The sequence below is a fragment of the Sus scrofa genome, chromosome 9 (genome assembly GCF_000003025.6).
Source record: "Sus scrofa isolate TJ Tabasco breed Duroc chromosome 9, Sscrofa11.1, whole genome shotgun sequence".
Taxonomy (NCBI): domain Eukaryota; kingdom Metazoa; phylum Chordata; class Mammalia; order Artiodactyla; family Suidae; genus Sus; species Sus scrofa.
The window spans coordinates 19,893,689-19,909,437 of record NC_010451.4 but is presented as its reverse complement, the minus strand read 5'-3'; the positions used below and the strand labels follow the sequence as shown (position 1 = coordinate 19,909,437).

General features: G+C 35.1%; 1 protein-coding gene across 24 annotated transcripts in view; it reads left to right on the top strand.

Annotated features, from left to right (window-relative positions):
* Positions 1-15,749, top strand: part of PICALM (phosphatidylinositol binding clathrin assembly protein) — a 111,306-nt gene that overhangs the window by 37,802 nt on the left and 57,755 nt on the right. For 23 of the 24 annotated variants that reach the window (XM_021102088.1, XM_021102073.1, XM_021102078.1 and 20 more), the window contains 3 exon segments: positions 222-297; positions 3,661-3,763; positions 11,585-11,678. In XM_021102088.1, the coding sequence (XP_020957747.1) occupies positions 222-297; positions 3,661-3,763; positions 11,585-11,678 (273 nt within the window). 24 annotated transcript variants of the gene reach the window in all.

Sequence of the window (15,749 nt, the reverse complement as noted above, 5' to 3'; positions counted from 1 at the left end):
TAGCTGTGGGCATTAGGCTTTAATAAATTCCTGCATGCTAGTGGAAAAACATGTTATTACATTTTTGGGTTTGATAACAGGAAAGCTAAAGATGACAGATTTAAACTATAAGATTAATGGAGTGTGTTAACCATCACTTTCTCCCCTAATTTTTAAATAAGATTTTCTTAGATGCCAGTACTTAAATTTGACTTAAATTATTTGTTTTCTTTCCCCCTCAGCGTTTTATTCAGTATTTGGCTTCAAGAAACACATTGTTTAACTTAAGCAATTTTTTGGATAAAAGTGGATTGCAAGGTAAAGACAACTTATTCATTGTAGAGAATTGAGAGTGACCCATTCGGGGATTACTGCAGAGTTGAATCCGTCCTTTAGAACGTGTGTTATGGAGGAATATCATGCTTTAGTGATGGTTGTAGGGAAGGAAAAACTGTCTTTAAATGTGATTAAGATTGACTTCACTGCTTGACACGTAAAACTCTTTGACAGACAGTATAGGGTAGTGGTTTGAAAAGATGGATTCTGGAGCTGGAGTGCCTGGGTTTGAATCCTGTCTCTACCACTTACCAGCAGCATATACTTGAGCAAGTCACGTTACCTCTCTGCATCTGTAAAATAAGAAATAATGATAGCACTCACACTATAGAATTGTTATGAAACTTATCCTGCTTATAAATATAAAGTGTTTATTAGACTGATGCTTGGCACATAGGAAACACTATGTAGGTATCTGCTTTCATTGGTATTGTTATTATTCTATGCTTTATTCCAAGAAATGTATTTGGGGATATCATACGTTATAGTAGTAAAGGTAGGTATAATATGTTACTCAGATGAATTGCTCTTTGATACTCACTTGTTATTTTATTTGTTTTACTTTTAATTAACTTGAAATCACTACAATCTGCTATTGTACCTGTCCATGTGTATTGTCTTAATGAGATCTGTTATACTTATGTCTAAAACTAGACCAGGAGCATTATAGAGTGTTAACTCTAGGAAGAGCCTCATAAAGGATATGCCAAAGGACTTGGGAATATTCAGCAATAAGGTTCAGTCTGGGAAGTATCTTTAGAGAAGGTGAGATTTGTGCAGTGCTCTGAAATATGGATGGAGACATGAGTTGGCTTAAGCAAAGGTACATAGATGTACATAGACGCAAAAGAACATGGAGTACGTTCAGGGAGAGTTACAGAGCAAGTGAGTGTCAGTAGAATGTAGAGTGATGATTGGAGAACATGTAGTTGCAGATAGCCCTCAAGAAATTTTCGGAGCCAAAATCATGCACAGAAGATTTTGATAGAGTTAGGATTTTTATAGTGCAGTGAGAAACCATCAGTCTTTTGAGTTGAGGGGAGAGGAGGAGTGTGTGTGTGTATTATAAAGAAAGCACCACAGCTTAGTACAGACTGCATTAGAGTGAATAAAGCTCTAAAGACCTCGAGACTGCTCTGGTCATCATTTTGGCTCTCTAGAAGAGGGTTAATGAGGGCCTGAATTGAGGCTTTTGTGGAGATAAAATCTTTGGAATTTAGTGGCTAGCTGTGTTTGTGTTTAGGAACTGTCCATTTCAATACTTATTTACTTTTGGCAGATGGAAATATTAATTGGAATGAATTGAATACCCAGTCTTCCAGAGATTTTGGAAAGTCAGTAATCTATGCTTTGGACCAAATGTTCTAAGATTGATTTTATGTTAATGCGAGATGTAATGCTCTAAATAGTTTAGAATTTTCAAATAAAATCTTAAATAGAAGCTGGATATATATAACAGATGAAACTTGAGCTGCTCTGTTTTCCAGGACCTGGAAAAAACTCTGCCTGCTCATCTTTTTATTTCTGCTTTCCCCCTTATTCAGTTAATTTGAACTTTAAGAGTGTATGGAAAATACTATTCAAGCCACTACTCTAGAGCAGAATATATGCGTATGTCCAAGTGGGTTTTTTTCTGTCTTACTAACTACTCATTTTCTACTTTCTTAAGATGAAAACTAAGTACTTCTAGGGGTTAGGTTTTAAGGCTTTCATTTATGTAGAGAAACAATTTTTAGGCTTTTATTTAAAGCATTTTCTAAAGAGATTTTAAAAATAAGACTGAAATGATCATTAAAAGCATATAATTCAATGGTATTTTTGAAAAGTAATTTTGATTGCTAATGTATTTTGTTGGATGGAGTCTTGTGTGTTTTATTAAATACATACTGAGTGTTATACTAGGTATGTATAATATAAACAAGCTTCTGGTCTACTGAGATAGACATTGTGTACATCTAATAGCTTTGAGCTGTACTTGGAGTAAGATTAATATGGGAGCACGAAGAGATGAGGCAGAGTTTCAGAGATTGAGCCTTGATGGATAAGAGACATTTCCCTGTTAGGGAGGATGGAATAAAGAGGATTAGAGGGAACAATCTTATTAAAGAGATCTGAAGAATGTGGTATGTAATACCTTATAAAATACACTAGTAGCTGTGACAATATCTGAAGGCAGTGATTTTTTTTTTTTTTTTTTGTTCACTGATTTTTCTCCAGTGGCAAATTAGTAGCCACTGAAGAAATAATTTCTGAATAAATTAATTGGTGGTTATGTTAAATTCAGTCACTTTACTTTTGGGAGATTGTTTTGATATTGTCTTTAAAGTATTAGAGACCATCAATTAAAGTTAAATTTATTAGATGACGATGAACTAAAATAGAGTAGACCTGCTTTGACAGGAGCAAAATATAGTAGACTTCCTTCAGCTGGGCAATAGCTAAAACACAAATTTTGTTTTGTTTTGTTTTTTTAAACAATATTAATTAGATTTTATGTTGCTGAAGTTTTCAAATCTTATGATTGGCGATAAAACAAAACATTAGGAAAGTTTTGTTGAAAACATTCATGTAATTATTTTTTATTATACCTTAACTTGCATATTGCCATTTCTTTCATTGTACTGTGCAGTAATTTTCTTCATTGCTTATAATGTTGGCCCACATAAATTATGGTTGTTCTAAATAATATGCAATTAAAGATTCTTAAGTATGAAGGTTATTAAATCAATGATTTGAGGGTTGTAGTTCCATAGAATGTTAGGAGGTTATCAAGAAGTGTGAGAAAACATTTTTTTGGAGTTCCCATCATGACTCAGTGGTTAATGAATCCGACTAGGAACATGAGGTTGCGGGTTCGATCCCTGGCCTCGCTCGGTGGGTTAAGGATCCAGCGTTGCCATGAGCTGTGGTGTAGGTCGCAGACGTGGCTCAGATCCCATGTTGCTGTGGCTGTGGCGTAGGCCGGCAGCTACAGCTCTGATTAGACTGCTAGCCTGGGAACCTCCACATTCCACAGGTGTGGCCCTGGAAAAGACAGAAAGACCAAAAAAAAAAAAAAAAGAAGTGTGAGAAAACATATTTTTCTAATTCCTGATAAGTGAAAGAGGAATGTTGGTCAGAAGTAAAGTAGAATTATTATTTTAGTGAAATTCTAGGTGGTGGTGGGGTTTCTAAGCCACATGATATACTTTAAACATATTAGAGATTTCAGTGTCACTTAATTTACATCACTAAATTGAGGGTGGATGTCGAGACATTATGGCCAGTGGAAGAAATGAGTTGGCTTTCTAAGCAAATTGGCGTTTTAATAATTTATGAAACCATTTTTTATTTCTTTTCTTATAGGATATGACATGTCTACATTTATTAGGCGGTATAGTAGGTATCTAAATGAAAAAGCAGTTTCATACAGACAAGTTGCATTTGATTTCACAAAAGTGAAAAGAGGGTAAGTTAAGCTTTCTTTGTCCCTTTTTTTGACATCTAATAGATTTGAATGTTTTAAAACATAAGTTATAGGAATTACTGATTATGAATTATGGAATTTCAGACCAATTTTAAAAGATGAATTTTATTCTTCTTCGAAGTATATCATATACTTTTTGCACTAAGATTTTTAAAGTTCTTTTAAGGTTCACAACAGCTTTTTTGAGGTAGAATTCATACAACATAAAATTCACCTTTCTGAAGTGTACAATTAAATAGGTTTTTAGTGTATTTACAAAGTGGTGCATTGTCACTGCTCTGTCATCCCAAATCATTTTATTGCTTCCCGTTTTCCTCTCCCTCTAAACCCTGACAACCACAAATCTACTTTCTATCTTTATGGATTTGCCTGTTTTGAACATTTCATACAAATGAACTCATGCATTATGTGGCCCTTTGTGTCTGGCTTCTTTCATTTAGCATAAGGTATTCAAGTTGTAGCTTCCTTATTGTAAGCATGTTTCAATACTTCATTCCTTTTTATGGCTAAATAATATTGTCTTTTATAGTTTTATACTACATTTTCTTTACTCATCAGCTGGTAGGCATTTGAATGGTTTCTAGTTTTTGGCTCTTAGGAATAATGCTGCTGTGAGCATTAGTGTATAAGTTTTTGTGGATTATATTTTCAGTTTTCTTGGGTACATACCTAGGACTAGAATTATTGGATCATATGGTAGCACTTATGTTTTGCTTTTTGAAGACTAGCCAGACTGTTTCTTTTTTAAAAAAAAAAAATCTATTTTTAAAAAGTTGGAGTGTAGTTAATTGACAATGTTTTGTTTTAGGTGTATAGCAAAGTGATTCAGTTATGTACTCTTGTGTGCATGCACATAGTTCCTTTTCAGATTCTTTTACAGTATAGGTTTTTACAAGATACTGAATATAGTTCCCTGTGTTTTACAGTAGGTCCTTGTTGATTATCTATCTTATATATAGTTTTTTTTTTTTATAATTTTTTTTATTTTCCCACTGTACAGCCAGGGGGTCAGGTTATCCTTACATGTATACATTACAATTACATTTTTCCCCCACCCTTTCTTCTGTTGCAACATGATTATATATAGTTTTATATATAGTAGTGTGTATATCATTAATCCCAAACTTGTAATTTAAGCCCCCCCAACCTCATCCCCTTTGGTAACCATAAGTTCGTTTTCTGTCTGTGAGTCTATGTTTGTTTTGTAAATAAGTTAATTTACATCATTTTTAAAGATTCTATATAAAACTGATATCATATGATATTCGTCTTTCATTTACTTAACATGGTAATCTCTAGGTCCATTCATGTTGCTGCAAATTACATTATTTCATTCTTTTTTGTGGCTGAGTAATATTCCTTTGTGTATACATTATCTTCTTTTCCATTCCCCTGTCAGCGGACATTTAGGTTGTTTCATGTCTTAGCTTTTGTAAATAGTGCTGCTATGAACACTGGTGTATGTATCTTTTCTTTCCTTTTTTGTTTAGTTTGTTTTGTTTGCATTTTAGGGCTGTACCTGTGGCACATGGAAGTTCCCTGGGCTAGGGGGAATTGGAGCTGCAGCTGCTGACCTGTGCCACAGCAGTGTGGGATCCAGCCTGCATCTGCAGCCTATACTGCAGCTCATGGCAACACTGGATCCTTAACCCACTGAGTGAGGCCAGGGATCAAACCCACATCCTCATGGATACTAGTTGGGTTTGTACCCACTGAACCACAATGGGAACTCCCTATCTTTTTTTTTTTTTTTTTTATAAGGGCCACACCCGTGGCATATGGAAGTTCGCAGGCTAGGGATCGAATCAGAGCTACAGCTGCTGGCCTACACCACAGCCATGGTAACATGGGATCCAGGCTGTGTCTGCGACCTACACCACAGGTCACAGCAACATCAGATCCTTAACTCACCTAGCGAGGTCAGGGATCAAACACGGATCCTCATGGATACTAGTTGGGTTCATTACGGCTCAGCCACGATGGGAATTCCTCTCTATCTTTTTGAATTATAGTTTTTTTCCAGATGTATGTCCAGGAGTGGGATTGCTGGATCATAAGGTAACTCTTGTTTTTAGTTTTTTTAAGGAACGTCCGTACTGTTCTCGTAGTGGCTACACCAATTTGCATTCCCACCGATAGTATGGGAGGGTTCCCTTTTTTGCGAGCCCTCTCCAGCATTTATTATTTGTAAATTCTTTAGTGATGATCATTCTGACTGGTGTGAAGTGATTCCTTATTGTAGTTTTGATTTACATCTCTCTTATAATTAGTGATATTGAGGATCTTTTCATGTGCCTGTTTGCCATCTGTGTTTTTTGTCTTTTTTTTTTTTTGGAAAAATATCTATTTAGGTCTTCTCATTTTTTGATTGGATTTATTTTTTTTTATATTAAGCTGTATGAGCAGTTTGTATATTTTGGAAATTAATCTCTTTTTGGTAGCATCATTTGCAGATATTTTCTGCCAGTCCGTAGGTTGTCTTTTCATTTTGTTTATGGTTGCTTTTGCTGTACAAAAGCTTTTAAGTTTAATTAGGTTCCATTTGTTTGTTTATATTTTTAAATTTTCATTACTCTAGGAGGTGAATCTGAGAAGATATTGCTGTGGTTTATATCAGAGAGTGTTTGGCCTATGTTTTCCTCTAAGAGTTTTAATGTATCTGGTCTTATATTCAGGTCTTTAATCAATTTTGAGTTTATTTTTGTGTATGGTGTTAGAGAGTATTCTCATTTCATTCAAATTATTTAATAAGAGTTATAATAACACTATTCTTTCATCATCATGAAGATATCTGATTAGGCATTCATTTTATATTGGTTGATTGACTAGTTATTGAATAGTTATATTTATCCTCTGTCTTTTCCAAAATGCTATCCATGATTTGTTAATTGCCTTTCAATGTGCTTTGCTTACTCCTCGATTCGGTTTTTAAAATTCTTCTCTATTTTGTTAAGAGTTCATAGGCTGTTTAGTCAGATAAATCTAGGTTTGATTTATAGTTTCACTCCAGTTAGATGAGGGATTTTTCAGCCAGCTTGGTAACTTTTTAAAAATAATTTTATTTTGAAGTAATTTCACGTCTTGAAATGTTGGGAGAATAATATAGATGACTCATACACTTTACTCAGATTCACCAAATTTAAACATCTTGTCACATTTGCATAGTTATTCTGTGTGTATGTGAGTTTGCACACTTTAAATCCATTTAAGAGCGGATTAGTTACCTCATGCCTTTTTTTCAGCTTGTACCCTTAATACTTCAGTGTCTCTTCCCTTAGAACAAATATCTTTTATTACTTATCCATCAGATTGCCAACTTTTTCCACATTGTGTCACACAAACTGAGGTTATTTATACAGGACAGTGGGTTACATGGAGAAGACTTCTTGAGGCTGAAGGGTTAGGGATTAATGTCTTGGCATACGTATAACCCATATTTACCATAGTAGTATATTGTGGCACATTTGGGAAGCCTTGACTTAAGCTCCAGGTTATTTCATCTGTCAGTATCTTTTCTTCTGTAAAATGGTGATGTTTTTAGCACTTATTTATTAATAAAATTTTTGTGAGAATTAAATATGTTGTATATAATGCTTATGATTTATTAGTACATGGCAAACTAACATGAACTTTTGATGTATTAGAAAAATAAATTGTCACGGGTTAAAAATATTCCTCCTTTTTTAGCATTATTAAAACTTTAAAATATGTGATCAAAATTATTATTTTTATGGCTGTTGTCTTTTAAGCAAATTTAGAGTTGGTTTTTCTATCTCAAAATGATCGATTAGCTATTCATGTTCCCATTGGATATTTTTATGGATTCCATATTTTATGTTTAAATTGTTGATTCATTTAGAATATATCTTGGTGTGAAAAAAGTGAAGTGGAGACTGACTGTAATTTTTAATAGAAAATAGACATTCAATATCAAAATGAATTATTATCCAGTATGGTTAAATGACTTTTCACTTACATATACTTTTTTTTTGTCTTTTTGCCTTTTATAGGGGCACTTGTGTGGCATATGGAGGTTCCCAAGGCTAGGGGTCCAATTGGAGCTGTAGCCGCTGGCCTACGCCAGAGCCACAGCAACGCTGGATCCGAGCTGTGTCTGCAACCTACACCACAGCTCATGGCTGGATCCTCAACCCACTGAGCAAGGCCAGGGATTGAATCCTCAACCTCATGGTTTCTAGTCGGATTCATTAACCACTGCACCACAACAGGAACTCCAAACATATGCTCACTTCTTTTATAAAGCCCTTTTGTATGTTGTTATGGCCAATTCTTAGCCATTCTTCAAGAATTCACTCAATCCTCATTTCTTTGAGGAATAAGGAAGTCTTATTTCTGTTAGATTTTATATGACATTGTCCCATCCATGAAGACAATATAGTCTTATACATAGTCATATCTTTAGGACTTTCCACAGTGTCTAAATGTAATAGATGTTTAATAGTCTTTGAAAAGATGTCTAGGTGAGTTTGTAAACAGAACATTAAATGGTTTTATGAAAAATGGAGCCAGTAAATTGCCTGTAGATTTGTCTTTTCATTTGCTTGTATTAAACATCAGCCCTTTCATTTTCTTTTTGTCAAACACTCCAGTTTTTTTTTTTTTGGTCTTTTTGCTATTTCTTGGGCCGCTCCTGCAGCATATGGAGGTTCCCAGGCTAGGGGTCGAATTGGAGCTGTAGCCACTGGCCTACGCCAGAGCCACAGCAACGCGGGATCCAAGCCGCGTCTGCAACCTACACCACAGCTCACGGCAACGCCGGATCCTTAACCCACTGAGCAAGGCCAGGGACCGAACCCGCAACTTCATGGTTCCTAGTCAGATTTGTTAACCACTGCGCCACGACGGGAACTCCCACAGCATCTGCTTTAGAGAAGCAACAGAGGATGTAGAGCCAACAAAAGAGACTGAAAAGTGGTAGTAGGAAGAAAACAAGGGGTAAGGGATATAGGGAGAGCTACAAGAGTAGAATATTAGACAAATGAGGGGAACTTCTGAATGATGTTGATAGGTCTAGTGAGATAATGTTAACAAGTACCCAATAGAAAAGCATGGGGAAGTAGGAATGGTGCTTATACTGTAGTGAATGGAATAATGAATGAAAAGCAAGGTAGTGGCAACTCTTATTTTAAGAGTTATGCTTGTCTCTGCAGTAGAAGTGGTAGCCAAATGCAATTATGGGGTTAGTGCGTGTGTGTGTGTGTGTGTTTAAAATGTGATAATCTTGGCTTGCATGTTGATGGGAATGGTCTTGTATAAAGGAGATTAATGAGCTCCATTGTCCAGTGTAGTAACTACTTGGCATGTGTGGCTGTTTAACATGAAATAAAATCAAAACTGCCATTTCCTCAGTTGCATCAGCCACATTTCAGATACTCAGTAGCCACATGTGACTAGTAGCTACCATATTGAATGGTGCAGGTGTAGAACATTTAGACCATTGCAAATAATTTTATTGGACAGTGCTGTGTTAAAAGAAGACAGCCAAAGATTGTGACGGAGTGGGACCTGGAAGACCTGTGTGAGTGGTATTTACATTTGACAGAAAGAAATAGACTTCCTCCATTGTAATAGGAGCAGACCAGATAGATGTAGTTTTGGCAGCAAAATGGTCTATCTCTTTTTGTCATTTTCTATTTCTGAATGGAGTATTTGAGAGTTACGAGCTGAGCGAGAGCTTGTTGTTGGGTATGGGAGGCAGGGAAGGACAGGTGGGAGAAGGTGGTTTGAAAGTACTCAGAAGGAACTCACTGGACAGGCTAAGAGGTTTGCTGGCAATGCTGAGGCCCCATTTGAGGTTGATGATCAAGAATTTGTAGTTTTACCAGTTTCTCAGTTTTCTTTACAGGCATTCAGCTGCATGTGTAGTGTATAGGCATGGGGAAGGTAAAAGTGTGCTCACTTAGGATTAGGAGTTTGCCAGGTGACTGCAAAGGAATAAGAGGTGCAAAAGGGTATTTGCAGAGGAGTATAATAATGATCTGTGGAATCATAAGGTAGATGAAAGAAGGAAAAGTGAAAAGAGATCAAATGTGGATAGTGGTGGGGGGTAGATAGAGTGAAGTGTATGATCAAGTCAGATAGTTTTTGCCATGGGGGAATACCAAGGCAGCTGGAAAGTTAAAAGGTTATTGTCATAGGATGAGGTGTCTGAATTTTGTCTTTTTCTCATGGTGCGGGGGAGGGGCAAGGGGTGGGAATAATGTGCTTGGCAGGGACAGTAAGGTCAGGATCTGATTATGAAAATAGAAATTATGGTTAAGGGACTTTGAGATCAAGATGTTGGATTTGTTGTGCATATAAGATGATGATGTTAACCAAGAAAAACTGAGCCAGTGTTCAAGCCTTCTGTGATGGAGGGGAAGTGATAAGGTCAAAAAGTTACTTCAGCAAGAAGAGTGAGGGAGAACTAAAAGGATACTCACAGTGACTAATAAAATGGGAGTGTGATGTGTGTGAGAATAAAGAAAAGGTTACAAAGAGGGAGTGTTGTCCTTATCCCAAACTCCAGCAGCTGCTACCAGTCAGTATAGTTTAGTACTTGAGAGCATATAGGTGCCAGTGGGTTAACATATCTTATTTGGGAGAGTTGTTGGGCTAAAGCTGGTCAATAATTGCCGGCTTAAGGTAGTTCCGTGTTTATTCTTTTAACTCATGTTTTGTCCCTCAAAGCACTGTTTTTGCTTTTCATTGCTTAATTATTTTTCTGGTATCTGGGGTTGTGGTTGAAGGGGTAACTTAGAGCAGCCTTTTTAAAGTATAGGTTGTTTGTAAATTAGGGAAAGCCTATACGTTTCTTGAAAGGGCCTTTTTACTCTGAAGAAAGCTTATGGAGAGCACTGATTTGTAGACTCATACACCAGGGTTTACATCCTGACCCTAATATCAGTTAGTTTTCTGACTTTAGTTTTATAATCTCACTGAACCTAAAATTTTTCATCGTAAAAAATAGGATAAGACTGTAGGATTTTTGTGAGGATTTGAAAAACATACATCAGGTACTCAATATGGAGCCTGATATATGACAAAGATTTAGTGTTTGTTGTGTGCCTGAACCCCAATACCTCTTTATCTAGTGTTTTCGGTATCAGTTTTGTAAAATTCTAGTTTGTTTGGTACTGCTAATATTTGTCTATATTTAGAAATATGTAAAGAAATATTTAAAGACATTTTTGGGGAAATATTTAGCAGAATATTTTATTAAAAACCATTCCTCTTAAGTATCACTTATTTTAATGGCCAGATTAGAATGACTTGGTAACATTGTCCTTTATTTTGTAGTAAAACAATTTTATTTTGGTTTGAGCCATGAATAAAATACCTTAAATAAAATGGTGATTACCAAGACTTGAGTTCAGCTGCAGACCACATTGTGTCCTATTTAGTGATTTGAGGCAAATTATTTTTTAAAATTTGTCACTTAAAAAAAAAAGTCTGTCAATCTGTCCTTTACCCATGTGAGTGGAGTGAGGATCAGATGATTTTCTCATGTAAAAAGTATACTGTAAACCTGGCTGTATAATGTAAGTTTTTATTTTTATGTCTCATGTTTTACATCTTCTTAGTTTTAAATGAGCACCTTGATATTGGACATATGGTGTTTCTTGTTTTTGTGGGGGTTTTTTGGTATGATTTCTTCTTGAGGTTTTAGGTTCAATAATGACTTAACAACAGGTGATGTTTCAAACCAGCTTGTTCTCTGTTTAAATAGAGAACCAGATGGGAGTTAGAAATGTCAATTTTATAACAAATTTAATTGTTTGCCTTTTTCTTTTTGATAAACAGGGCTGATGGAGTTATGAGAACAATGAACACAGAAAAACTCCTAAAAACTGTACCAATTATTCAAAATCAAATGGATGCCCTTCTTGATTTTAATGTAAGTTGGTTGCATAAGTGCTTTTGTAAATTTGAGATTTAAAAAATTATATCATTTTAATTGGTCAGAGTTTTTATTCCCAAATTATCATCGACTAATTTTTTTATACTAATATCCTGTTTGGCTAAGGATTTTCTGTAAATGTGTTCCCAAATCAGACTACTTTCCATCTTTATAATTGTTTTAGGTTTGCTCTGATTTCTTTGGTGCGACTTCTCTAGCACCCAAAGTATGGTGTATACAACCTAAAGAAAGTGATGGAGAAGTGAAGGGATTGATGTGAAAATCTGCTTTCTTTTGATAATGTTTTTTAGATACAAAAGATGTATAAAAGATATTCTATATGAATATAGAATATCTTACTTAATATTTCACTTTTTGTCTGCTTTGTAGGACTTAAGCATGACAGTTATTAAGAAATAAAGGGAAGTTCAAATACACTTGTAACAATATGTTGTGTAGCTATTGCCTGGGGACATTGTGTTCCTTGAAATTTTTGTTATTAGCTTTGTCATTTATTTATAATAGGTTAGGTGTTAGCATTTTCAAGTCTTTTCTTTTTTGGTGCATCTAGCTTAAGATATTTTATTTTAGAGCTTATAAGTGTAAGTGAATGAAACTATGACAATTTTATGCTGCAAGTGATTTTCCTTTAATATGTGCTGTAAATTGATAGTCTTTTAAGTTTCTTGAGGGCAGGGAGCAGGTCTTCTTTTTACTTGCTGTGTCCCTGTTGTCAGTAGTGTGTAACAAATTGTATTCAGTAAACATTCAATAAATGAATCCTATAGGTACTTTATATACTAGAACAGGTTCTCAAATTACAGCCTGCTACCTGTTTTTATGGTATGGCTTGTGAGCTAAGAATAATTTTTACATTTTTAAATAGTTGCAAATAGTAAAAAAAAAAAAAAAAAAAAGTATATATTTTAACAGTTGAAAATTATATGAAATTTATTTTTTCAGTGCCTGCAAACATAGTTTAAACCATAGTTAAAAACATAGCCAGGCTCCTTGGTTTACTTATTTTCTATGGCTGCTTTTATCATGTAATGACAGAGTTGAGTAGTTGTGACAGACCATATGGGCTTTGAAGTCTAAAATACAGTCAGGCCCTTTACAAAAAAGCTTGCTGTCCTCTGGTCTAGAAGGCACAGGTGATTGGTGTAACTACTGAGATTTATTTTATAAATAACTCTCTTTTTGGATAGAAAGAGTCCAACAGTGAATTTTTTTTCCACTTACTTGTAGGTACTTATATAAAATTATTTTCAGCGTCTGTTATACTTCATTGTATGTAAGAATTTATCTGATCCTCCTGTTGACAAATATTTAGAATATTTTTGTTTTTTAATCCAGAAGATAAATGAGAAAGGGGGAAGGACACACTAAATACTCTCTGTGTTAGATAATATGTGTATCTACACATCTATAAACCTATTCAGTAGAGTTAATGTCTAGAAAAAGAATTTGGTGGTTCATAAACATTTACATTTTTAATAAGGGTACATTCCAAAAGGGGTAGAGCCATTCACTTGTAAATAGGTGCCTATTTTTCTTCATCCTTATTGGTACAAAATAATTAATACCTTGGTTTTGATTATCTTTTCAGTGTGGGGTGGCACACCTGAGGCACATGGAGGTTCCTAAGTTAGTGGTTGAATTGGAGCTGCCACTGCCGGCCTATACCATAGCCACAGCAATGCCAGATCCGAGCTGTGTCTGTGACCTATACCACAGCTCACAGCAATGCTGGATCCTTAACCCACTAAGTGGGGCCAGGAATCAAACCTACATCCTCATGGATACTAGTTGCATTCGTTACTGCTGAGCCACAACGGGAACTCCTGGTTTTGATTATCTTGGCACCTACTAGTCTCATGCTCAAGAAAGGATAGTTCAGAAATTTAATTTGATTATTTATTTTAATTGATCAGTGAAGTTGAACTTCTTTTCACATGTTATTAGCCATATGTGTTTTTTATTTTGTGAGTTACCTGTCATTTACTTTATTAATTAGAATTCGCTAAAATGAAAGTCACCTTTGTCAGGTATCTTCAAATATTTACCACTGTCTTGCCTACTATTCAGCTTTGTGCTTCTATTGCTCTATACCTAACAACAAGTTAATTATGTACTTAGATATCTAAAAAGGAACAGAAGTTAATTTGGTTTTTCCCTTTGATTCATTCCTTGAGATAAAACTAAAGATATTTCTAGTACTTTTGGTAGATAAATAAGAGCAATATTTTTGTTAAAACATGATTCAGTATTAATAATAGATATTGATCATATATGTGTAAAGTACTCACCAGTCTCTTTACACTCAATGTATCATTGAATTCTCCCAGTCACTATATTAGGTAGAAATACTATTTTAACTATTTTGAAGGTGTGTTTGTTTATAATAATGGGAAAAGCTTTATTATATTTATTAAATTTAATTGGGGTATAGTTGATGTACACTGTGTTAGTTTCAGGTGTACACAAAGTGAGTCGGTTATACATAGACATATATTCAGTCCTTCTCAGATTTTTTTCCCCATATAGGTTACTAGAAAATATTGACTAGAATTCTCTGTACTATAAGTAAGTCCTTGTTAGTTGTCTGTTTTATATATAGTAGTGTACATATGTTAATCCCAAATTCTTAATTTATCCCTTCTCCCCACGTTTTCCCTTTGGTAACCATAAATTTGTTTTTGAGATTTGTGGCTCTGTCTATGTTTTGTAAATAAGTTCATTTGCATCTCTTTTTTTTTTTGATTCCATATATTGGTGATCTCATGTTTGTCTTTGACTTACTTAGTATGATAATCTCTGCATCCATCTATGTTACTGTAAATGGTATTATTTCATTCTTTTTTATAGCTGAGTAATATTCCATTGTGTATACATGTAACACATCTTTATCCATCCCTCTCTTGATAGATAAAGCAACATTTAGGTTGCTTCCATGTCTTGGCTATTGTAAATAGTGCTGCACTGAACATTGGGGTGTATATATGTTTTTGAATTAAGATTTTCTCTGGGTAGGTGCCCAGGAGTGGGATTGCTGGATCATATGGTAGTTCTACATTTAGTTTTTTAAGGAAACTCTGTACTGTTCTCCATAGTGATTGTACCAGTTTACATTCCCACCAACAATGTAAGAGGGTTCCCTTTTCTCCATGCCCTCTCTAGCATTTGTTTGTAGACCTTTTGATGATGTCCATTCTGACTGGTATGAAGTGATAGCTCATTGTAGTTTTGCTTTCTCTGATAATTAGTGATATTGAGCATCTTTTCATGTGTCTTTTGGCCATGTGTATGTCTTCTTTGGAGAAATATCTATTTAGATCCTGTGCACATTTTGATTAGGTTGTTTTGTTTTGGTTTTTAGTATTGAGCTGATGAGCCATTTGTGTATTTTTGAGATGTTGAGTTTGCAAAGTTTTTCTCCCATTCTGTATGTGTCTTCTCATTTTGTTTATGATTTCTTATGCAGTACAAAAACTTTTAAGTTTAACTTGGTCCTGTATGTTTATTTTTGTTTTTATTTTAATTATTTTAGAGGGTTGATCAAAAAAGATACTGCTGTGATTTATGTCAGAGAGTATTCTGCCTGTGCTTTTCTTCTAAGAGTTTTAATATTATCTGGTCTTAGATTTAGATCTTTTTCCCTCTTTTTCGGGCCTCACCCATGGTATATGGAAGTTCCCAGGTTAGGGGTCAAATTGGAGCTGTAGTTGCCAGTCTATACCACAGCCACAGCAATGTGGGATCCCAGCCACGTTTGTGAACTACACCACAGCTTGTGGCAGTGCCGGATCCCAGACCCACTGAGCAAGGCCAGGGATCACACCTGCATCCTCATGGACACTAGTTGGGTTTGTTACTGCTGAGCCATGACAGGAACTCCCACATTTAAATCTTTAATCCACTTTGAATTGGTTTTTGTGTATGGTATTAGAGAGAGTATTCTAATTTCATTCTTTTGCATGTAACCGTCCAGTTTCCCCAGCACCAGTTATTGAAGAGACTGTCTTTTCTCCATTGTATATTCTTGCCTTTGCTTCCTTTGTCATAGTT